The 25,576-nt window shown below is 40.5% G+C and overlaps 1 protein-coding gene and 1 pseudogene across 1 annotated transcript; one reads left to right on the forward strand and one right to left on the reverse strand.

The window, feature by feature from the left end:
• LOC123827726 overlaps positions 1–21,811 on the reverse strand; it is a 49,528-nt pseudogene extending 27,717 nt beyond the window's left edge.
• On the forward strand, positions 13,904–16,692 carry LOC123827756 (casein kinase I-like). The gene is made up of 2 exons (XM_045852195.1): positions 13,904–14,881; positions 16,636–16,692. The coding sequence occupies exons 1-2, from the start codon at positions 13,904–13,906 to the stop codon at positions 16,690–16,692; spliced, it is 1,035 nt and encodes a 344-aa protein (XP_045708151.1).
• Positions 21,812–25,576: the final 3,765 nt, after the last annotated feature.

A 25,576-nucleotide genomic window follows, 5' to 3' on the forward strand; every position in this document is an offset into this window, starting at 1 on the left:
TATATGCATGGGTTTCTTAATTGCACTTGGGTTTTCAAAATTCACAGGATTTCTGCTCCAGTTTAGATAAGTGTTCCATTTTTGAAGCTCTATCATTTTTTTTATCATGTAATGTTTTAAAGGGGAAAGACAAAATGTTTTTAAGGAGGTCTATTTCTTCCATACCTCATTGATAGAAAAATAATGGGCAAGATCTTTTAAAATGTACTAAAACTGGTTTTCTTCCATGTTGTCTCACTGCAGATTCTGCGTGTAACAATACACAGCCCATTATGTACATTTTGTTTTTAATTTTTAAAGGTTAGGTGTAAGAGAAAAGAAACACGAATAACATTGAACTAAATCACACAGCTTCAATGTGACCTGGTTGGATGTCGCCCAATTTATGCCTTGTCCAAATTAGGTTTCTCAACAATAATATTATCCGACTGTCAAATGGCTCATAATTATTAACACAGTTCATTTGTGGTTTGCAGAACTGCATTTCCGTTGGCCACAAGGAGAGTGAGAAATTAAACGATTTTTTTCAGTGTGTTATGAAAGATTATCTTAATCAAAGAAATCACGGTTTGGGTTTCTAACAGCAAATCAAAGTTTATTTTTTATCCTTAAGTAAGAAAATGCTATTATTGGGCACTGCTTTTAAACTAGGAAAACAACAATGATACATTTTCTACCACGTAAACCTTGTTTCACAAACTCAGTTCATTAGTTTTAATAAACTTTTCTGATTTACATGATACAACAGATAATGTTTTATGTTACATTTTATTTCCATCAGGACAGCTTTTTAAAAAATTGTATTTTTAAAAAGATTTAGCCCTGCTGGTGTGGTTCAGTGGATTGAGCACCAGCCTGCAAACCAAAAGGTCTCGGGTGGATTCCCAGTCAGGGCACATGACTGGGTTGGGAACCAGGTCCCTAGTTGCGAGTGTGGAAGAGGCAACTGATCGATGTAGCTTTTGCACATCAATGTTTCTCTCCCTTTCTTTCTCCCTCCCTTCCCCTCTCTCTAAAAATAAACAAATATTTTTATAATTTTTATTTATTTATTTATTTATTTATTTATTTATTTATTTATAGAGAGAAAGAGAGGGAGAGAATCATCAATGTGAAAGAGGAACATTGATGGGCTGCCCCTCACACACGCCCTGACCTGGGACTGAAACTGCAACCCACATATGGGATGGGAATTGAACCAGTGACCCCTTGGGTTGTGGGACGACGCCCAGCCTACTGAGCCATACTGGTTCAAGTTGGTTCATACTCAGCCAAAACTGCTCCAGGGCAGTTTAAGCTACACCTCAATTAAACATGTTACTGATGCACCTATTCATTGCTTTCTTTGGGAGTACAGAATGAGTAATTACATAGGAAAATGATTAATATATTTTAATATATATATATTTAAATATTTTATTTATTTTTAGAGAAATGGAGGGAGAAAGAGAAGGAAACATCAATGTGTGGTTGCCTCTCATGCATCCCCAACTGTGCCCCCATTTGGGACCTGGCCGGCAACCCAGGCATGTGCCCTGATGGGGAATCAAACCAGTGACCCTTTGGTTTGCAGGCCGGCACTGAATCCACTGAGCCACACAAGCCAAGGCTATTTTAAAATATATTTATTAAAGACTATTCCTGTGTTTATTTACAAAGTAAATTAAATATTTCATGTCATTATATAGTATACAACATTCTCAGTCTCACAGTTATGAAATCACAGTAAAAATGATAGTTAAATTTTTGGCTGTACATGTATTATCTCATTCATTGCTCATAATAAAATATTGAGACAAGTTCTTTTATTATTCTATTTTATAGGTAAGAACACTGAGACACAGAGGAGTTAAATAATTAGTCCAAGGTCACAGAGCTAGTAAGTAATGAAGTTCAGATTTAAAGCTAAGTTAGGTCTGTCCGGCTATAGAACCTACACAATTAACCACCATATTATCTTGTCTTTTCATAGACTATCTTTGTATGTTTGTCTAACACTTTAATGTTCTTTTTTGAAGGAAATGTCAAAGATCATAAAAATTTTATGATTGCAGACTAGCAACCAAATTCAATTAATAAGACACATGCATGCCATTAATCAAATGCACAATACACTCAGAAAGTTAACTGGAGTTTGCATTGGGTAGTGTGTGTCCAGCTTAGTGAACTGGAGAATGGGATTAAAAATGTCAAAAGTTTTGATACCCCTGTGAATAAAGCTGAGAGTTTTACTTCATTACAAAGTAACAGACTTAATGAACAACCCTAGTCAGTTTCATACATATATGGAAGGCACAAAGAGGATTTGGGCTGAAGAATCAGAACAAATCTGTTATTTCTACTTAAAAAGAAACCAGTCAAAGAGACTATGTGCCACTGAGGAGGGGACTGGAGTGCCACATTATACTCAAAGAACATTAAAACATAAAGGGAGGCCCTGGCTGGCGTAGCTTGATCAGTGGATTGAGGATAGGCTTACAAACCAAAAGGTCACTGGTTTGATTCCCAGGCAGGGCACATGGCTGGGTTTCGGGCCAGATCTCCAGTGAAGGGTGCATGAGAAGCAACTACACACTGATGTTTCCCTCTCTCCCTCTCCCCTTCCTTTCTAGTCTCTCAAAAAATAAAAAAATAAAATCTTAAAAAGAACAGCTAAAACATAAAAAGGATATAGGCTTTAGCTGAAAGCACTGCCTGCTGTGCATTGCCGTTTTGAAGATGGAGGTATCTCTGTTACTAACCATATCATATCAGACAAAGTAAAATAACAATGCTAATAATAATAACAATACATGTATAAGTATTTGGAAGTGACAAGGGACTCTGTGATTCACCCCCTCACATTGCCCAAATTCACAAATCATTTTGAATCTAGGAGTTGGAAGGGTTTTTAAGAGTTGCCAACCAGAGCTTTTATGAGCAGTGCAGAATTTCCCTACTACACCTGGTAGGCAGACATTGAATCACTGTTTAACTGTGCCATGATGAGCAGCTTGGAAAGTAGTCCATTCCAATATTGTACAGTAATAATTTTCAGATTTTTTGTTGTCTTACTAGACTGTCTATACTTTCATTTCTTAGGCTTTGTTGGCTTTTTGAAAAGGACAGAATTAGACTTAATCTATTCTCCACGTGACAATATTTTAAAGTAGCAATTGTGTCCTTTTCTCTTCCTTTGGCTAATCACCACAGATTCTGTTAACTATTCTTCACATTGAATGTTTTCATAGAACATGTAACTCTTTGTTTTTTAAGATTGTATTTATTTATTTATTTATTTATTTATTTATTTATTTATTTATTAGAGGGGAGAGGGAGGAAGGGAGAAAGAGAGAGAGAGAAACATCAATGTGTGGTTGCTTCTCATGTGGCCCCCACTGGGGACCTGGCCTGCAGCCCAGACATGTGCCCTGACTGGGAATCGAACCTGTGATGCTTTGGTTTGCAGCCCACGCTCAATCCACTGAGCTATGCCAGCCAGGGCAGAACATGTAACTCTTGCCCTGGCTGGTGTGGCTCAGTTAGTTGGGTGGTGTTCCGCAAAGCAAAGGGTTGTCAGTTGGATTCCAAGTCAGGGCACATGTCTGGTTTGTGTGTTTGGTTCCTAGAGTCCCCAGTCAGTTGGTCCCATGTTTTCTCTCTCTCTCTCTCTTTCTTCCTCCCTTCCTCCTCTAAAAAGACATAAAATCTTAAAAAATAACATGTATTTTTTAATTTATTATGTAATTTCTTTTAAAAAATATTTTATTGTTGTTTTATTACAGTTGTCCAAATTTTCCCCCCTTTGCCCTCTTCCACCCAGTCCCCTTCCCCTGCTGCTCCCACAATCAGTCCCCACCCTGTTTTCCATGACTGAGTACCTAACTTCTTATGGGAAAAAGATCACAAGGTGAACTTTTTAGTCATATAAGTGAGAAAGATGTCACCTGTTTCATATATTCAGCCTTTCCCTCAATTCTATAGTTATTATCTATTGTTTTTCTGAAGTAAATCTCATGAGGAAAACATCTTTCTCTTATATTTCACTATGCCTGTTTTTAAGAAATTAGAAAGAGAATGTCTTTTGCCAAAACTATTGCTTGATTCAGAGGCATTTGGATGTGTTGTACCTGATCATGTGTCCATTCACCTAAAAATGTTTCCACCTCACTTATCAGACCAGCACACTTTCTTTTGACTATTATGTTGGCTTGAGCCTACCCTGTCAGTTTTATCCATGTACTGGCATCAGACACAGCCCTTAGGGTGAAATAAAAGTGAGGCTTTTTTTTCATTGTGTTTTTCTTAGTCAAAATAGGGTGGGGAGAAAGCCTCAAAAAGTCAAGTATTCAAATGTTAAGGGTAGCCTAGTTATTTCCTTCCCTCTTTCTCATATACACAGGCACACTGCAATAACCTAAAACCAACATTCTATTCAGAAACCTTAGGTCATTTAATCTTAACTTGTCTCCACTCTTTGTCACATGTTTTCTCAAACTCTCAAGCCTCTATTGCCTTGAACTTCCCCTTCTCCCATTCTTCCAATGGGGATAAGGTTCCCCTCTCCATCTTCCAATGTCTTCCCCCTTTATAATGCTTTTCACTATGCCAATGTATTTCACAACAAACAACCTACCTTTTCTTTTTGTGAAGCAAAACCTTCACTCTCTTCCAAGGACAAGGAGGCTCCCTACAAAAAGTTCCCTGGGAAGGGAAGCTAATCGTCAACATGCTTTGGGTGAGAAGACAGTTGAGGGTGTTCCTGGGAGTATTGGCTACTTTTCCATTACTGCTTCTGAAACTTTACTTCTAACATCCTCCTATTAAAATATAATATCTGGTCATCAAAGATGGCTTTACCAGTATCTAGCCTACTCAATGACTATAATGTACAGATTTCCTGATCAGTTATCTACTCTTTAGTTTTTAGAAGCCCAATCAGCTGATATATGGTTTTCCTGGGATATCCAGAAGCTAGGATGAAATGAACAAAAATGTATTAGACTGAGGTCAGAGTCTTTTGCCATCTGCTACTGTGTCTTGTGATATCTAGGGTTTATTCATCCATTACCTTAATTTCTGCCTCATTGCTTCCCTTTGGTAAACTATCCTACAGTACAGTCCAGTCAGGTCCTTGCCCTACCACTGCAAGTAAAGTGTCATCACCAAGGTCCTTAATGTCTCCTCCTTGGCAAATCCAGTGGTCACATTGATTTGACCTACCAGTCAAACAAAGACTGTAGGCCATTCTTAAAAGAGCATTTACTTCGGTTCCCATAACACTATTTTTCTCTAGGTTCTCCTATCTCTTGTACCCCTCTAACCACCCCTTACATGTTAATGTTCCTCCAAATTCTCTCCTAGGAGCTCTTCTGTTTTTACTTCATACCCTTTCTTTTGGAAAGAGAATCTCTTTCTTCTCATCTCACTCCATTCACCACCATTACCATTACGCAGATTCTGGACCTGTCTAATTCTGTCTGGCTTGTTAAGGTTTGGCCCAGGAATTCTCTATGAGGAGCTTTTTGACTCATTTCCCTCCTACTTCTTAGAATCTCTCATACTTTTTCACTTTTAAAATAGGTATTCATTAACTCTTACCTTTCTTTTGTCTTAAATTTTTAAATGTTACTTTCCTGAGGCCCTTGGTATATTCTGTAACTGTTTACAGTTTTTTTTTCTTTGTTATGGGTTTAAAAGGGGTCATTTTTTTAATGCTTCTATTGCTATCATTTCCTCACTCAGTTCTGCACTGTCAGTAAATACAAAGTCCAAAGCAGGGTGTCCCATTGGTGCTTTCTCTTTCTTTCCTTTTGAGGAATTAAATTGTTAGCAACATTAAGACAAGAATGCACAAGTGTTCCTACTGTTAGCAGAAATCGGTCTAAAATATGTATATAGGTTAAGTTCTTGCCCCTATGATATCTTGCCTATGTAAGAACTGGGATATTTTAAAACAGATATCTACCATAGTCTGTATTTTGGTAGTGTATGTATGTTTTAGAAATCATATAATTTCTCTCTTCTCCTTTAACCTTATACAATATTCTTACCACATTTCTATGCTAAGATTCTTGGATTTTCATATGGGTGTCCATTTTGATGAAATGTCATTCTACAATCCTTATATTTTTGTTTCTCTTATTGTATTCTAATTATGAGTCACATTTGTCATAGGCAGTATTCTGTAATAAAAGTGGGACTTCCCCCCAAAGTCCCCCCCTCTGGTGTACAGGCTTTGCATAAGCCTCTCCTTAAATATGATCAAACATATAAATATGATGAGATATCACTCTTGTGATTAGGTTACTAATCAGTTGGCTTTAAGTTAATTAAAAGGTGGTGGGCCTGGACCATCAGGTGACGTCTTTGTATAGTATTTTCTTTTCTTGCTTTTCCTCTTCTCTCTTCGTTTTTCTTTCCCCTCTTTCTACCATACTACTTTTGCAAGTTAATTGAAACTTATACAGATAATTTTTAGCTGCATGTGATGAGAGAAGGCAGTAAGATAAATGAGTCTTTCAAAGTTCTCATGGTCTAGAGTTACAAGAGTCTTAAAAGTCTGGAGTCTTAGAGCTATGGAACTTCCTTGGGGTGGATGTAATTCTAAAACATAATACAGTGTGACCTAGTGAGTGGTCTAATCAAAATAAATGAAGTGAGGATTAGTAAAAATTAGATGGAAGTGTTATTTCTGTTAAGGCTTTCTGGAATGTCCAGGAATTTTTTTTCTAAAAAGCTTACTTTATAAGCATAATTTTTAAATAATATATTTCAAAAGTATATTTACATATAGGTTGTAAAGAAAAAAAAAAGGGATACCTGTGTGAAAATCAGAGGAAACCATTATTGTTCAGATCATGAATTCCTATTTCACAGTACCTTTGCCAGCTGGGAGTAGTGATCATATCTGCAATAAAAGCAGCTAAATGAAAAAAAAAAACATAACTCTAGTGAGATTAACTTGCAAACCTCAAGTTATGCAGTAATCACAAACATCATGTATGTCAATGTAATAGTTGCAAATGTGAAACATGATCTAGTTTAAACCATAATTAATCAGCGATGGGCAATGGTTCAGAAATGCAATGTTTCCATTTTAAAGATGTTAAAATTCATTAGTATATTAGCTTCATGTTTTTAAAACTTTTTGGACACTGGATTTAGGCCCAGAGGAATTTCAAAAATCAAAACTGACAGTACATATTTAACCATCATAACCACTCAGCAATTATGCTTAGCTGCTATATTCTCATCCAATAACTCCACAATCTAGGAACTTCTGTGCATATTGAGGTTCCTATGGAAGTTATAGCATTAATGAAATTGAGTTTTAAATTTCCCTAGGCTCAACCTATAAGAATATAAATGTAAATTAACAGAGAAGAACTAGCAGCCATGAATACTAACACTCAAATCAAATTCATTTTCATTTAAATTTTACGAAGACATCAAGGAAACAATTTCTCCTCCTTTCCTCCAAAGAAATTATATTAATAATTTTGGCAGTCTTCCTGTGAAGGAACAATGTGAAACATCTTTACATTACTTAGAAAACAAGCATGTTGAAAACTAACAGTTCATGGATTATGTTTGCTTTGCTTGTAGGACAATTTTAGAGACTATATATAATTAAGCTACTCCTGAGTTTAAGGAGATTCTGAGGTTTTAAAGTATGAGTTGAAAACACTAACCAATGGCCTGTTAATGGTATAGAGTACTATCAAGTGTAACAAATGAAAGCATAAAGTAAATGCTTAAAACAGCAACTTTGCATAATGTTATAACTAGTAGCTTCTCCTACCCACCATCTTTTTAGAAGATTCTGCTGTGACCAGAAGGATGTATATAAACTGTGAGCTGTTTATTGTTTGGTTTACTTGACATTTGGTAAAGGAAGGAGACTCCTATAGGTGGAAGGACAGTTCCAAATAGTTTGGGGCTTCTGGGCATAAGAGTGAATACCAAAGTCAGTCCCTGCTGAGAGCAAAGTGAAAGTTATCCAGTGAATAATTTCACTTCAAGGTTGTTTATTCAAAATATGTATTTATTGAATTAGGTAAGGTTGAGTAGGACAATGAGAGCAAGAAGCTTAGTTTATGTGTCCTAGCTCTTGGGCCTTTCATTCAAGATAAGGATTTGGTCATCCTCAGCTGCCTCGGTGGGGGTCTCCCCACCTAATTTCTCCGTGAATTTCTCATATGCACTCTCTTCTAGAAGGTTACTCCTTCGTGTTACAGATAACTGTCCTGTGGAAAATGCATTCCTAAATATTGTCATGTAACAATAACCCAAATTCACGATCAATTTTCCACAGCATTCCTGACAGACAGGGGTGTGGGGGGATGAATATAAAAAAATTCTGGATACTAGAAAGATCTTTTTGAAAGTTCCTATAGGTGAAAAACATGATAAATATATACTTTTATCCACAAAAAAAGTTAAAAACAAAAGAAGAGTGAGAGAAGCAAGGAGAACCTTACTGGAGAGATTTTAAAACACTATAAAATAATGTTAATATAGTATGCCATTACTCCAAGAAAGTCAATCAAATTAGTGGGACAGGATTGAGTATTTTTTAAAAAGCTGTATAAAGGTAGGTTAATTTGAATTATAATAAACTTCAGATTACTGAGGAAAGAATGCACTTGTAATAAAAGCTTTTGGGACAAGTGGCCAACTAAATGAGGAGAAAAAAGTAGGCTATGCCCTTAACAGAAGTCATTAATGAAAATAAACTTTAGAGTTATGATTTTTAAAGACACATTGAAAATAATAGAAGAAAGAATGGATATTTTATTTTAGTATCCTCATCTGAGGATATGTTTATTGATTTTAGAGAAAGAGGAAAAGGGAGAGAGGAAAAGAGAGAGAGAGAGAGATGAGAGAGAAATATCTATTGGGTGCCTTCTGTACGTGCCCTGACTGGGGATCAAACCCACAACGTAACCAGGAATTGAACCCACAACTTTGTTTTGTACAGGATGACACTCCACCCAATTGAGCCATCTGGCCAGGGTAAAGAATGGATATTTTTTAAAATGTGGGTGGCAAAGTCATCCTAAGCAAAGTACAAAACCCAGACTCTATGAAAGAAAAAAATGATAGATTTAGCAACATCAAGTAATATCGGCAACGTGTACCACAGAAAAGTAATGACTAAAATATATCAGAATTCTGACAAATCCATGAAAAAAAATCCGTTAGAAAATTGAGAAAATGACAGAAGGTACTCCACACAAAAATTTTTAAAAGCAATAACCATATGAAAAAAGTCCTACCTTACTAGCAATCTAGGATATATGTATGAAAACATCAATGAAGTATTTTTGTCCGTTAAATTTAAATTGTTTCATGATGTACACTGTTGTTGAGTACAGGGAAAATGGACATTTTCACACACTCCTGCCTTTTTGAAGGGATATTTGAGAGTATACAATTCAGTCTTTAATTCACTAAATGTATTCTAGGAGTCTCTTCTGAAGAAATTCTCATACAAGCATACAAAAATTTATAATGAAAAATGAACTCAAGAATGTTTATTGCAACATTATTTGTAAAAGGAAATAATTGGAAACTACCTGAGTGTCCGTGAATAGAGAATAGTTACATAAATTATAGTATCTCCACAAAATGGAATGCTATGCAGCTGTTTAAAAAATGAGGTAGATCTATAGGTACTGACATATCACCTTGCTATATTTTTAAATGGAAAACAAGTTTCAGAATCTTGCATATAATGTGATCCAATTTAGGTAAGAGAATGCACATGAACATATTTCTGTACAATATGTGTATAGAAATAATAATGATAATAATAATAATAAATGTGTAGAAGTAGGACTAAAGAAATGCCTAACACATTGTTGACAGAGTAAAAGTAGGGACAAGACTAAAAACAGCTATAGCAAGTAGTTAAAAGCATAGGCTCTGAGGTCACAGAACATGGTGGGGTCACAGAACATAGTGGCTCTGCTACTTACTATTTGACCTTGGCAAGTTTCTTAACCTCTCTGTGCCTCAGTTTCTTTATCTACAAAATGCTGGTGATATAATTGCTTACCTCGAAGACTTGCTGTGAGGGTTATATGGAGCAATATATGTAAAAGACTTAAAATGAAGCCTGGAACATGGTATAAGCTTACAGTGTAAGAGTTTGCTATTATCATATTCCTTAAATATTTTACAATAATGCATTCATGGATATCCTATGTAACAAAAAGGAAAAGGAAACTAAAATGAGAATGTGACAGTGCTTCTGAATAAAAAAGAAAAAGAAAGAAAAAAATTATATCACCTACTTTGGAATTTTAACTATACCACGATGCAGTAGAACATTGAATTTATAATTCATATATTGGCCCTGGCTGGTGTGGCTCAGTGGATTGAGCATCAGCCTGTGAATCAAAGGGTCACTGGTTTGGTTCCTGGTCAGGGCATGGGCCTGGGTTGCAGGTCAGGTCCCCAATGTGGGGCATGTGAGAGGCAACTGCACAATGATGTTTCACTTTCTCTTTTTCTCTCCCCTCCTCTCTCTCTCTAAAAAAAAAATCTTAAAAAAGTAAAAAAAAAATTCATATCTTAACGTCTACATATGGAAGAACAATAACAAAAAAAGGATGGCCACAATATTTTGCAGTTTCTCTTATCAAGAGGTGATTTCTCTGGTCCTGTGATTTTCTTTGAATAATAAACAAGCAGAAGTAATACTTGTGTGTGTTCTGGAGCCCAGGCCTTTCCAGGCGTTGTAGCTCCTACCTTGGCCATTGTGGGGTGCTGCTCTGACACCAGCAACCAAGGAAGCTGGTGTTGTCTATTCAGAATGAGAGACCATGTGTAGAAAGACAGCTAAGGCATCCGGACAACACTCAACACCTGTTGCCAAACAGATGAGTGAGGTTACCTTGTACCTTTCAGGTCAGCCAGCCCCCCAGCTGAAAGTAACTGCACACATGTGTCAAAATCCAGCAGAGCAAGCCTGTAGTTAACCCAGAGAATTGTGAGAGATAATTGCTGTTGGTTAAGCCACTAAGTTTTAGGGTCATCTGTCATGCAACAATAGTTAACAGACACAGAAAATATGAGATCTCTTGGACAGAGACCACATGGAGAGAGAGGTCCAGACACCTCAGTTTTCCAGCCACTCCAGTGTAGATACCAGATATGTAAAGTCATGTGGGATGAACCCAGCCCCAGGTGACCTGCCATAAATGTAGCTACTTGAGTAAGCCCAGGCAAGACCAGGAAAAACAATTCCCATCTCACCCACAAAAATGTGAGAAATGGCTAAGTGTTGTTTTAAGCTATGAAGTTTTGAGGTAATTTGTTATGCAGCCAGAGATTATTAATATCATATCCAAGAAGCTTAACTTACTAAATACATAAAATCTCTTTTAAATACAATATTACCTCTTAGCCATGGCCTAAGGATCATGTTAAATCAAGGCACTAGATTTTAAAGAAAGTTTCCTACATGAAGCATGAAACGATAATTTGAATTAAATTTGATCAAACTGAACATACGTATTTCAGTTCTTCCCATTTTAACCCCTTGTTTTAGAAACAAAGTTGTTAAATGAATAATTTGTCACCAGTTATCTTTGTAGGGTCTATTATGTATAACCAAAATATACAGAAAGACATCCCTACCTTCAAAGAATAAAAATATAATAGGAGAAATAAGCATCTAACTAAATAATTATAATACAAAGGACTGGGATAAGGGCCAAGAGAGGAAAAATACTTTGGCAGTTCAGAGGATAGACAACATTTCAGTATGGAAGTTTAGGGAGGGCTTCTCAGAAAAGGCAGGAATGGAAATGAGTCTGGTAAATATGGAAAGACAGCTAGAATGTAGAAAGAAGGGCCTCCCAGGCAGATGCAGAAGTGATGTAAATTAAAGATATTTTAGGCTTCATTCATAATAATATTTGAACAAAAGGATAGACTGCCACCATTGTAACCAGGTGGGATAACCTGTACTGCATACAATTTCAAGACAGACAAACAGAGCTGGAGTAGTATGTAGCATTTAGAACTTCAAACATGGCAGCAGGTGTCCTAGCAAACGGATGAACCTACTTTGTGGCTGGGGTAACTCCTGCCTATGCCCATTCTGTGATTGGGATTCCCTTGGTGATAAAACAAAGTGGTTCTGGGGCAGTCTGCATTATTAAAATAATTATCACTGAAAAAAATGTGTTAAAAGCAAATGATGGTATGAATAGAATCATACCTTTAAAATGAAAGGCAAGAAGAGGCATAGGACTTATAACAACGATTAGTTGTGTTTTACTTTTTAAATAATAGCTTTCTGATTATGTATTAATACATACTATGGAGAGTATAGACAAATACTTAATTTTTTTATAATTTTCTTTCTCATGTTTCTTTTTAAAAATTGTATTTATTTTCAGAGAGAGGAGAAGGGAGGGAGAAAGAGGGGGACAGAAACAGCAATGTGTGGTTGCCTCTCCAGTGCCCCCAACTGGGGACCTGGCTTGCAACCCAGGCATGTGCCCTGACTGGGAATTGAACTGAGGACCCTTTGGTTCCCAGGCCGGCACTCAATCCATTGAGTCACACCAGTCAGGGCATAGACAAACATTTTAAAAATTAAAATCACAAAAAAAATCCCCTTAATCACTATTAATATTGGGATTTTTCCTAGTCGTTCTCCATGAACCTATTTGTAAATATTTTAGTTTCAGCCAATGCATATGAACATGATACTGTTTTTGTAACCTTCCATTTCTCATATTTAAAAAATACATTGGGGATTTTCCGTTGGCTGGAACCATTATAACAAGATGGCCGTGTGGGTGGAGCCATGGGGTACTTCCGGACCGGAGCCAGCGGTACCCATGGCAACAGTGTCATCACGATAACTTATTGTTCCCTTTGCCCACCTCTCGACGGAAGCGAGGCGGCTGCCGTTGCCCACCGACTAGTGGCCCAGCCTGGTATCCGCGAGAACCCCTCACAACCTGCGGCCCGTCTGAGCGGAGGTAATAAGGTTTCCTCTCGGAACCTGGACTCTGTAATACCAAGAGCCTAGGCTTTCAGCTTTCTATCCCTTTCTCCTCAGGGCATCACTCTGACCGACCACCTGGTATCCCCGAGAACCCCTCACAAACTGCGGCCCGTCTGAGCGGAGGTAATAAGGTTTCCTGTCGGAACCTGGACCCTGTGACACCAAGAGCCTAGGCTTTCAACTGTCTGTCCCTTTCTCCTCAGGGCGTCACTCCAACCGACCACCTGGTATCCGCGAGAACCCCTCACAACCTGCGGCCCGTCTGAGCGGAGGTAATAAGGTTTCCTGTCAGAACCTGGACCCTCTAACACCCAAGAGCCTAGGCTTTCAACTGTCTGTCCCTTTCTCCTCAGGGCGTCACTCCAACCGACCACCTGGTATCCGCGAGAACCCCTCACAACCTGCGGCCCGTCTGAGCGGAGGTAATAAGGTTTCCTGTCGGAACCTGGACCCTGTGACACCAAGAGCCTAGGCTTTCAACTGTCTGTCCCTTTCTCCTCAGGGCGTCACTCCAACCGACCACCTGGTATCCGCGAGAACCCCTCACAACCTGCGGCCCGTCTGAGCGGAGGTAATAAGGTTTCCTCTCGGAACCTGGACTCTGTAATACCAAGAGCCTAGGCTTTCAGCTTTCTATCCCTTTCTCCTCAGGGCATCACTCTGACCGACCACCTGGTATCCCCGAGAACCCCTCACAAACTGCGGCCCGTCTGAGCGGAGGTAATAAGATTTCCTCTCGGAACCTGGACCCTGTGACACCAAGAGCTTAGGTTTTCAGCTTTCTGTCCCTTTCTTCCCAGGGCGTGGCTCCGATAGACGACTGAGGATCCAGGAGCCCAGAGGCCTACTTACATCCCATCAGAGGTATCCGGAGTTAGCTCATCTCTCAAGATGGCGACTGGTGGTAGCAGCAGCCCCAAGCCAGAAGTCGTCGTTGGGGGGAAATATAAACTGGTACGAAAGATTGGGGCCGGCTCTTTTGGGGATGTGTATCTGGCGCTTAACTTAAGCAATGGCGAGGGAGTGGCAGTAAAGGTAGAATCTCAGAGGGCCACTCATGCCCAGTTGCTGTACGAGAGCAAACTCTATAAGATACTTCGTGGTGGCATTGGCATCCCTCGCATATGGTGGTATGGTCAAGAAAAAGATTACAATGTGCTAGTCATGGATCTTCTTGGACCTAGCCTTGAAGACCTCTTCAATTTTTGTTCAAGAAGTTTCACCATGAAAACTATACTTATGTTAGCTGACCAGATGATCAGTAGACTTGAATATGTCCACTCAAAGAATTTTATTCACAGAGACATTAAGCCCAATAACTTTGTAATGGGTACTGGGCGTTATTGTAATACAGTATTCCTTATTGATTTTGGTTTGGCCAAAAGATACAGAGACAAAAAAACAAGGCAACACATACCATACAAAGAAGAAAAAAGTCTCACTGGCACTATCCATTATGCTAGCCTGAATGCACATCTTGGTATTGAACAGAGTCGCAGAGATGACCTTGAGTCATTAGGGTATGTTTTGATGTACTTTAATAGAAATACCCTGCCGTGGCAAGGAGTCAAGGCTGCCACAAAGAAACAAAAATATGAAAAGGTTAGTGAAAGAAAGATGTCCATCTCTGTTGATCAGTTATGTAGCGGGTTTCCTGAAGAATTTGCTGTGTACTTAAACTATTGTCGTGGGCTTGGCTTTGAGGAAACTCCAGATTACAGATATCTGAGGCAGCTATTTCTCAATCTTTTACGTACCCTGAAACAACAAGGTGACAGCAGATTTGACTGGACAGTTTTAAAGCAGAGAGCAACACAGCAGGCAGCCCTTTTAAGTAGTCAGGCTCAGCCTGCCCAAACTACCAGTGGTGTCCAAGCACATAAGCAGTAAAAGATTTAGGAACAGCATTTGTTTCTCCTGAAACTTAGAACTTTGAATTCATATGCACACTAGCTAGTGGTTGTGGACAACTGTTTACTTGGTGTAAAGAATTTAACTTCAAAATAAATTACCTATGATCAACATTGGTGATGTGTTCTGAGTTGTACCCTCTGTAATTGTGAATATTAACTGAGAAAGCGAAACATGGTGTCCAGTTTACTATTGTATTTTTTTCAAGTAGAAAAGTTAAGGAAATGGTTGACATGCACAGATTGGTGGATAAACTGTTCATATGTTATTTTTTTTTGGTTAAAATCTTTTACTTTATTTTATTTGACTGAATTATTTTCTCAATTCAGAAATTGTTTTTACCTAAATGTTTAAAATTAGTCTCTAAATAATCTGTTTCACCTTGCAAATGTAGATCAGACTTTGTGGCAATTACTTTGGGGGTTTTTTTGTTGTTGTTAAAATCTTTCACTTTGAACTATATTGCTTTGAGATGTCACTTCAGAACTGCATGAACAGTCTTCAGCCACAGTTTTGATGGTTGCAGATTTTCACAATTGTGCATTATTAGGATTTATCCATCTCTGGGGTTTGTAAGTTCTTCACTTAAAACATTCTTAAAATGGTTGGCTTCTTGTTTGCAAGCCAGCTTGTATGGTAGCTACCAAAGAAAGATTCTGACTGCTTACCTGTGCTAGAAATAACATCTAAAGTGAAGACTTCATAAAAACTTAGTGACTACTAGATTATACTTAGGACTCAGTATTAACTTTGTAATGTTCTTTGTATTTAGGAAAAAAGTATATGTGTCACAGAAATTTAGTTAACATCTTAAAACTAAACATGTATAGATGTTGCTTAGATAAGTGTAATACCTGTAAACATGCAAATGATCTGTGATTTTGTTTTTGTTTTGAAATGGGAGCTTTTCTGTTTACAAGTTCATTAAAAATTAAAAGCTGAAAAAATATATTGGGAGTGAGGTCCGTTTTAAACAAGTTTAGTTTGAGGTAATTTTAAAATATTAAGGAGGAAATGTCCAGGCAGCTGTTAGAGATGGAGCCCAGGAATAATGTTGGGACAGGAGATAGGGTCTTGAAGATATAAACTAGAAGTAATTATTTGAACCTGGAAATGGGATGAGATCATCCACACTTTTTCAAATGTGGGTTACTGGGTAAAGAAAGCAATTGATTCAGTTGGAATAGAATAGAATAATTTCAAAATGCATTACACAGTAGTTGTAAGGAATCATTCTGGATTGCAATGTAACAGTCAATTTCTTACTGTGAATCTAAGGACTGAGCATTTTGGAACAGTAAAAGACACTGATAGAATGGAAGCTGCAACCAGTTTTAAGAATGGATGTGGTTTCTGTTCAATGGTTGGCATTGGTCTCTGGACCACTGTATACTCTAACATTTTTTGAAGACCTCAAAGGGCTGTTGTCTTCATAGGTTATCTCTATTGATATTTACTTATCAGAAGTTAAAACAGGCAGGAATTAAATATTTATGTATTGATGTCCTTAAGGTAACAATAATAAACTCATTCATCACATGCTAACATGAATAAGATTTACATGAAAAACTGCTGTATTTTCCCAAACAAAAATTGAGAAGAATTGGAATGTTATCTTTTGTGCCTGGCTTAATAAAACATAACTAAATTCTCATAGCTGCCTTTGTATTTTTTAAACATTTATTTTTTTAGAGAGAGGGGGAGGGTGAGAGAAGGAGAGGGAGAAAAACATAAATGTGAAAGAGGAACACCGATTGGCTGTCTTCTGAACACACCCAGACCAGGGATAGAACCTGCAACTCAGGCATGTGCCCCGACAAGGAATTGAACCCACGACCTTTTGGTTTGTGGGCAGATGCCCAAATCAGCTGAGCCACAGTGGCCACAGCTGCTTTTGCATTTCCTTAATTGAATTATATTTATAAGAGAATATGAGTGAAAGGCAAATAATATCAGTATTATGAAAATAATTTAGACTACACAGATACCCTACAAGTTTCTAAGGAACCCTCAGTACCACAGAGAGATCAGAAAGAATAAGGATAGAAAAAGTTTATTATTTGAGAGTTGGCCATGTATAAGGATTTGATTGATGCAGGTAAAGATACATTGAACAGTAAATTAGATCATATCACACTTTCCCATAGTCCTCAGGGTAAAATCCAAAATCCTTACCAAGTCCTCTAAATACATGATTTGACTCCTTTCTGCCTCTCTTGTCTCATCTTATGTCACCACCACCCAAATATACAACTTGTGCTCACTACATTCCAGATGCTCTTGACATTGTAAAGCTATTTCTCATGTAAATACTGTACCATAGCTTCTTTTTCACAGGCCTGGGATGCTAACTAGTACTCATTCTCCTGGACTCAGATCAGTAGCCACTGCCTTAGGGAAGGTACCTAATCACTCCAACCCCAATCTAAATGGAATCTCTCTTGTTTTCTTGCCAATGCCATGTTGTTTTCCTTCAGAGTGCTCACCAGTTTAAAACTATATACCTCATTCTGGGATTGGTTATGTTGGTCTGCCAGTGGATTGTAATCTCCACAAAAGCAGGAGCAGATATGTTGTGTTTATCACTCTCTTTCCAGTACTTAGCACTAGAGTAGACACATAGTGGATTTTCTATAAATCTGCTTCACGAAAGTATGAATGAGAGAATGAAGATACATATGGGGACCTATTTCCTGAGTCTAAGAAGAAATTATTCATGTTTATTGTATTGCATAGAAAATGATAACATCCTAGTCCCTGATTTTCATATAAAACACATTTAAAATCTGTTTATAATACACTATCCTAATAATTGTTAGCATCTAATAGCAATTGTTAATGTATGTAGCTATAAAGTCTGCTTATGGACGTTATTAGGCATACGTTTTAGAAGCACTGAATGCTTTAGTTATTTCAATACAAATTAATAGTTACCTATAAGTCAATTGTGATAATAATTCACTTAAAAGGTTAAGGTCACGTATTTAGAGAGAAGTTCAAGTGCATTTAAATGCCAACAGAACAATCCTAATTGTTCTATACTCTTCGAGTTCTTTTTCTGGAGTGTAATTTCATTTCTCAAACAAATCACGGCACATTTTGAAATCAATATTTTCTCTCTTCAACTGTGATAGCTAAAAGGTGCCAAAAAGTATACTGTATTCTTAAAAGTATTTCCGATAAAAAGACAAATGCTATCATAATACCAGCTTTCAGATCTGAAAGGGAAATCACTATGTTATCTTTGAGGGTAAAATTATTGTTATTGCCATATTTATAGGTGTATGCATATCAAATATACGTGAATTTCATCTAAACTAAAGGCCAAGTTGCCATTCTTTCAACTTTCTGTAATTTTAAATTTGGGCAATTATTTTAATCCATATAGCAGTAACATGAATGAAGTGCCACTGCATCCTATTGAGACACGTTTGTTTCTGAAGGTTAAGATTAATCTGTATGAGAGAGATTTATTTTGAGAATAAGGTGCAGCAGCATTGATGGGGCCTTTACAATGAGGGATATTCTGTCTGAATGTACACTTCCATTAGCAAGGCTTGCTGTATTGAATACAAAGTGACTTGCTAAAGCCCAAAGTTTAAAAACAGAAAGAGAGAATTTTGCTTCTCCTTGGAACTCTAGTCAGAAAAGTACATCCACAGGATCCATTTGTCTATTTGGATACTAAATAGGAATAGGTAAAGAGAAGACTTTAATTGGCTTGTCACTTTCTTTCCTGAGCCTTACTTGGGTATGTGAAAAATAATGTGTCTGACTCTGTTCTGAGCAGATGGATGCAGTATCCCGGCCACCAGCTGTTCACATCCAGGCTCAAATGAGCTTCTTCCAATGTGGCTGCTTTCCCCAGAGGGGCCCACATTTGGCCAGATATGGGCACTCCCTAGCAGCAAGCTGGTGACTGCAATTTTACGGATCTGTTTATGAAAACAGTTAGGGTAAAAAGTCATTAAGCTACCTTTCCTCCTTCCAATCATTGTAGCCAAAGGGTAAGGTGCCAGCACCATTCGTAATCTCTGGTAGCTGATCTCTGGATGACATTGTTATCAGTTGAAATGGGAAATAATGGTTTACCACAACAAGTACATTTGGGAAGTGTACCTTTGAAAACATCTTCCCATTAGACAAGCAACAAAACAAAACCCCTATATTTCAGATGGTTCACATTGATTTTCTTTGTGATTGTTATTGACTTTAGCCTTCTAACATTATTGTACTTATACTCTTACTTATGACAGTACTTAGAAACAAGATTGAAATAAGTGATATTTTCCTTACTCATTCTTTGTAGAGAATACAACCTATGGATTCAACGAATATGTTTAAAATACCAAGGCCAGATTATTTACATACTGTTTTCTAGGACTTTATTGTTCTAGGTACATAGTAACAATCACTCAGTATATGCTTCTTTGATTATTGAAATGTTCACATATCTTTGAAAATCTCTTAGCTTCTTAAAGCCTCTATTTCTTTACATATTCCCAGTGCTGGCACAGTTCCTGGAACATAGTAGATGCTTCAAGATCATTTTCTGAGTTGAATTTTTGTAATTGCATTAGTTCTGGGAATAAACATACAAGGGTGTACAAGTTCATGTATGTGGTCTTTGTTAACAAAAAGGCATATCTCTGAAAATTCCAAGCAAATTCTTTTAATAATCTAGGCAACTAGGCAACTGTCTTATACAGATTGCATGCTCCATTACAATTGATTATATTTTCCTTTACATTGGCCATTCTGAAACTGGCCATTTAGTGTGCCTTCTCCCTGATATCCACCTTTGAAATAGAAATCTTGGTCCTATGAGCAAAATGACTTGAGAATGCTGCAATTTCCTGTTGTTTAAATGATCTAGGGACTCTCTAAAGTTTAATAAATGCTTTAGGAAACCTAGCTACCTCATCAGGTTGTGGGCCTCCAGAAGCTGTAAATCAGTCCTTCAGTGAAGGAGAAAAGTGACAGAGCCCTTTGTACTTTAGAATTAAAAAGGGAAACAATGTTTTTGAGAGAACTAAAGGGAGACAGGTGCAGAGCAAATGAATTAAGGGCTCCAGGGAGCTGTGGAAGACGACTGAGGAAAATCAGAGGGAAGAATGTGAGAAAATATAAAGAAGAGGCTGTACAGGAGAAAGTATTTTCTTTTTGAAAAATGATTAAACCAACTGTTGAATTACCAGGAGAGAAACAAGCTGTCTCCTTTCATGAAATCCCTAGGCATCAACTGTCCCTTCCTCCCTGTGTCTTCAAAAAGAGTAACAAAGAGACAGCAAGTGTGAGAGTGAGATGATCATGGTTTTAAATCCTATATTGCATTTCCACGACTGTTGTGGCTTGTCCATGTCCCATTCTGCCTGAATCCCTTTTCATTAATGAGGATCTGTTTCTTTAATCATTGGTTACAGAATTCCTTAGACTTCACAGTGTTTTTGAATCACTGGAAAAGTGACTGGCCAGATGTTTCTTTTTCCTCCTTCTAGAACTCTTAGGTGGGAATTGAGGAGGTATGAAAGTCTTTTCCATCCACAGTTCAGGGTGCGGGTAGTTCTTAAAGAGGAATCTTTTATTTAGGATTAAAAGCTATACACACGTTTTGTTTTGTTTTGGGCAAGGGTAGTGGGCTTTAGTAAGGTTCACTTACATACGGTGCAAGACACAGGTTTTACAACCATCGCCTTCCCTATTGCTTTTTCAACAGCCCAAAAGAGAGATGGTTCTGAAAGCAGTTGTTATGCCCCTAGAGTCGGGTTGTCATCTTTTGTTTCTTTGTTGCGGTGGGGTGGGGGTGGGTGGTGGGGTGATGGTGTGCGGCAGGGATCCAAACAATTCCTGCCCGAAGCTGAAGGCGGTGTTGGAAAGGGGACGATGGGAATAAACGTGCTCGATTCCCTGTTCTTCCCCGCCCCCCCCCCCCCCCCGAGAGTGCTCAGCTCGGTATATTTCCAACCCTCGGTGGTGTGCTGGGCTTACAGTGCTCCCTCTTTGCAAATACCTGTACCAAAAGCCAGGAAGACAGGAACACAAGGTTCCGAGATCTCCCCCTGGCGTCACCCTATTCTACCTCTCTTTCGGAAACCAAATCCGGCCCCCCAGCTCAGGAGTGCAGAGACCATCCAGCCCGGAAGCCGTCCTCTCGCAGCTGCTACTATCCAGGGTGGAGAACAGCTTGGAGCTTCGCTGCGCGCCCACCGAGCCGCGAGCGACTCTTCCCGGTAATAGGGCCAGCTAAGGATCTAAATGTGCCTTATTGCAACCCCCAGAGGGCTTTCAGCTCGGCCATAGCCTCTCGCTTCCCTGTCCCATCGCTAGCGGAGAAAAATTATAAACGTACGTGTACACACATAGATAAGCACCCGCACCCTGCTTTCTTCACTCAAGAAAACCAACAGTATACGTCTGCCCCTAAGAAGGTTCGAGTCTTCGCGCTTTCTTTTCTTTACCTAGAGGTTAGTAGTCACTCTTTGCTGCTCTGCGCGCCCCCTACCTGTGTACGGCCCGGGTGGCGTTGCAGGGAGGGGGTCTGGGAGAACTCGACACTTGGGTTTCTCCAGTTGGTGCAGCTCCCCTGGCTCTGCACTTGGTATCTCCCACGGTCAGGCTCTCGCTGGGAAGCCGGGAAGGAGAAGGCGACTGTGGTCGTCGCCGCCGCCCTCCCTGGGACCGGAGTCAAACTCTAGTCCGGCGCCAACGCCTCACGCTTCAGATGCACATCTGGCCCAGACGTTCAGATGTGGGCGACTGGAGAGTTCCTCCACGCCAGGCGCCCCAAGTCCTGAGCATGCCCAATTTGACTCCTAAGGCTCCCGAAGCGAGTTTATGGGCATGCAGATTCCGCTTTTCCGCTTTTTCGAGGAAGCTGAAGAGGGTGGAAAGGGAGGGATCCGAGGCTTTGGGCAGCCTGCCGGGTTCGCCAGGGTACGTGCCCCGGTGCCCGGCTGGGTGAGGGGAGGAGCCGGTTGGGGAGCCCAGGGAACTGGGCAACCAGGCGGGGCTGGAGCTGGAGCATTGGACCCCCCTCCAGACGGACATTGTAAGTGCTGACTTGACGCGCCGCCAGGAGGCTGCATGTGGCCGGCCTTGGCGCGCTGGGGTCGCACTGTCAGCGGGAGGCAGTCGGCAGTGCTCTCACGCAGACCTACATGAGAGCTCGCGGGTCACTTATGCTCTGCAGTCACGGGCTTGGCGTTTCTGGAAGGCGGGGAGAGGGGAAAAGGAGGAACCCCAACGATTCCTCTCTCCCTCGCTTCTTCTTCTTTCTTCTTCTTCTTCTTCTTTTTTTTTTTTTTGCCAAAGTTATACTGGCAAGAGACTTGGGCATTCTTTCTAAGTCAGTGTTGAGGTTTTACACATCGAGCAGTGATCGCACTCCATTGTGTGTAGTGTGTGTGCACGCGCGTTTGCGTTGGTCATGACTATGGAACCCTGTCCCAGGTTGATCTTGGGGATGACAAATACTCTTTCGAACTCCCCATCCCATCTAACCCTTGGGAAAAAATAATAAAAGCTGGGCACGAGAGTCCCCGTCCAGGTACCCATTGTATTGAATTTTGTTTATCCACATTCCTTCCTCAGCTCCCACCCTCAGCTTTCTCCTACCCTCTCTCCACCTTCTAACACCCTGTCTTTCTTCGACTTCCCTTCCTCTGCCCGATACCTGCTCCCTCGGCCCTCCTCCTCCCTCCCCCTATCTCAGCTGCGGCTAAAACCTGGAGTCTTGGGGAAAAGGGGGGAAAAAAACCCCTCGGCTGTGGAGCTGTCAAACCGGGCATGCTCAGTAGACAGGGCAGGTTTTTGGTCTCGAGTAGCGGAGAAACATTTTTTTGCACCACCGCGGCCAGCCTTAGAGCGCAGCGGCGGCGGCCACGGCAACATCAACGCAGCTGTGAAGACGCCCCGCACCCCGGAGCGCTGCAGGCTCCAGCTTTGCTTGGAGTTCACCTCCGAGTGCCCCGGGAGCTGAGCTCAACCCTTTTGCTCACACAGGCACGCAGACTCTCCCTTTCACGAACACACACGCGTATACACACTCTCACACACGTACGACCCTGGGTGCAAGCACCCTCTTGGCGGCGGGCGTCCGCGGGCGCGGTGGTAGCCAGGTTCGGTCCCTGCCCTCAGCGGCTGCTGGCTGAGAGCACTGCTGCCCACAGCCGGAGGAGAGCGAAGCGGGGACCAGAGCGGCAGTTCGAACAGTAATGTGGATTTACAGTCGTTTCCTGCAGGAACCGGCTGAGACGCCTGAAGTCCGGGGTGCCAGCAACATCCGGAGGGGCTGAGCACCTGGCAAGGGGGCGGGGGACCGCACCTGGGGACCACATCAAAACTTGCGCCTGGACCAGGTAAGTGCATTTCTCCCTCTGGTTCGCCCTCCCCCGCCTCCCACCTCCCAACCCAAGGACTCCAGGCGAACTTCGCCCCGAGGCTGCTGGAGCTGGATGGCGGCTCCCATCCGTGAGCGTCGAGCTGTGTGGACTCGGGGAGTCCTGCTCGAGGTGGCAGAACCTTTGCTCCTTCTTTCGGTCTCTGCCGGGCTCAGAGCTCCGGACCACCCGGGGTAGAAAGGAGATCGGCCTCGTTCGAGGTTCAAGCGGGGCCCTGGGGGGCGCTGCCCTTCGAGGGCACCCTGGGCTTCTCGGGCGACACTTTTGCCGACCAACTCCTCAGGTTCTGAAAGGGGGTCCTCGCCTGGGCTCTCACGGAGAGTCCCGGCAGTCTAACAAGTGGACACGGACGAAGGGTGGAGGGGCCTGGGTCCCACGAGAGACTAGGGGGGCGCCTCTTCTTGGGTATCCCTCCCACCTGAAACGTCCGCCCCGGGCTCGGCTGCTCGGATTAAGCTCCTGCCATCTCTAAGAAGATGCCTAGGGGCTAGGACACACTTTAGTACCTGTTTGCTTCTGAATATCTCTTTAAATCTCACTCGGGGAGCTCAGGTTCTGGGAGGAACTTCAGGACCTCCTAACCTATGCTATCTGGGGCCCCACCCGATGCGTTTTCCTACACCCCAATCTTTGTCAAGAGGGACAGTCGTTACGCAGCAGTGGGTACCTTGGGAACCGTCGGTTTTGGCTCTAACTACGCGCTCAGCTACCCGGGTTGGTGCGTTTTCACATTTCATCCTGAGACTTGGTCCCGGGAATCTAGCCGTAGCCAGCCCATCTGCCCAGCGCCTAGTACCTTCTTGGCATGCCTGGGGAAATGTAACCTCACTTTCGTCCACGCCACAACTGGCGGATTGCCAATTCAGTTTTAGGATGCTTTTTCCTAGAGGTGGAGAAGGGGAGACTGTTGGCGCTACTAGGTGAGTGGATATGTTTGCAGTCAGGAGTGTATTTAAACATTTCAGCGAACACAGTGCAGCCGGTTGTTTACAGTTACGGAGACAGAAGATCTCACTCCACTAGTAGATGCCGTCTTGACATTCGTTTCTCCACGGAGAGAGTAGGGGCGGGGACGGGGGCTGGTTTGCAGTTCGAGCTTGCCCTTAGCAGCTTCGGGTTTAGCCGATTTGCATCACTGCTACTGACTATATGCTAATTTGTGGAGAAAAACTACATGTCCATCATGAAGCAAATGGTCAGGAGAAGCCCTGAACTTTCCCATTTCCCCCCCTTGAGATGTTAATCCAGAGGTGTTTTTGAGGTGATCCGAGGAAATATAAAAAGAAGTTTCTGGTGCCGTAGATGGGAAATTAGTAGCCATTTGGGTTTAGAAACCAAACAGAAACGAAACACCCCAGTGGACTCTGAAAGGTACTGTTAGATTAGCATTTAATTGATCTCATTTGTGATAAGTAAGGGTCATAGCTTCCTTGAATTTTAGGTGGTTGTTCTATGATTAAAATTAACAAACCAGGTACAGTGTACTGTGAGAATCGATACTCTTAACATGTTTGGGGAAGGCATTGCAAATGTCTGCTCTATTATCTTTCGGCTGAATAATCCTGGTCCATCTTCTTGGTCCACAGACTTTCAATTTGGAGCATAGGTTACTCCAATGCTGCCAAGAAAGAGTCTTAAGAAGGAAACAGTTATTATTTTTATTATTATTAAAAGGAGATCCACAGCTTTACATTGTACTCCATGATTACCAGGCAGTGGCTTGTTTGCTAGCCCCCACCCCTTGCTCTTCATATCTGCAATGTGGGGAAAAATGAATTTTCATGAGGCATAGTATGAACCTTAAAATAAATAACTGGAAAAGCAGAATCCCGGTTTTGCCAATTTTTGTCCGAGTTCATAAGACTTTGTTTTGGTGATGTGTTAAATAATTTACTATCACAAAGTTTTTTTTTAACGGTAGTTAAGAGCTTTCAAGTATACCAAAGTAATGTTGGAACCTTTTAGTGTTAACAAAAGTCACAATGTACATTTAAAAATGGGTTCATGTAATTTGTAAAATGAATCTATGCTCTTAAGTGTTATTTAAAAGTTTTCAGATTGTCCCCAAATATTTTTGAAAAGCAGTTGTTCAGGAAAACAACTCTAAGAAGAAATGTTAGCATTTGGACAATAAAACTAAGAGTTTTGTCCTTAGAACAAGGCCAGGCACATAGTAGAAAATGAACATATTTTAATACATAAATTATTTGCCATTAGTTCTAGATTCCAGTTATGAATTAAAAACGGTCATGTC

Source organism: Phyllostomus hastatus, unplaced genomic scaffold (assembly GCF_019186645.2).
Source record: "Phyllostomus hastatus isolate PE091 unplaced genomic scaffold, TTU_PhHast_1.1 phas_contig_90, whole genome shotgun sequence".
Lineage (NCBI taxonomy): Eukaryota > Metazoa > Chordata > Mammalia > Chiroptera > Phyllostomidae > Phyllostomus > Phyllostomus hastatus.

Bases quoted from the DNA above. Each gene is read 5' to 3' on its own strand.
- LOC123827756 (XM_045852195.1), top strand. From the start codon at position 13,904: ATGGCGACTGGTGGTAGCAGCAGCCCCAAGCCAGAAGTCGTCGTTGGG. The intron at 14,882-16,635 runs GTCCAAGCACAT...GGAGGGTGAGAG, and splicing joins CTGCCCAAACTACCAGTGGT to AAGGAGAGGGAGAAAAACAT.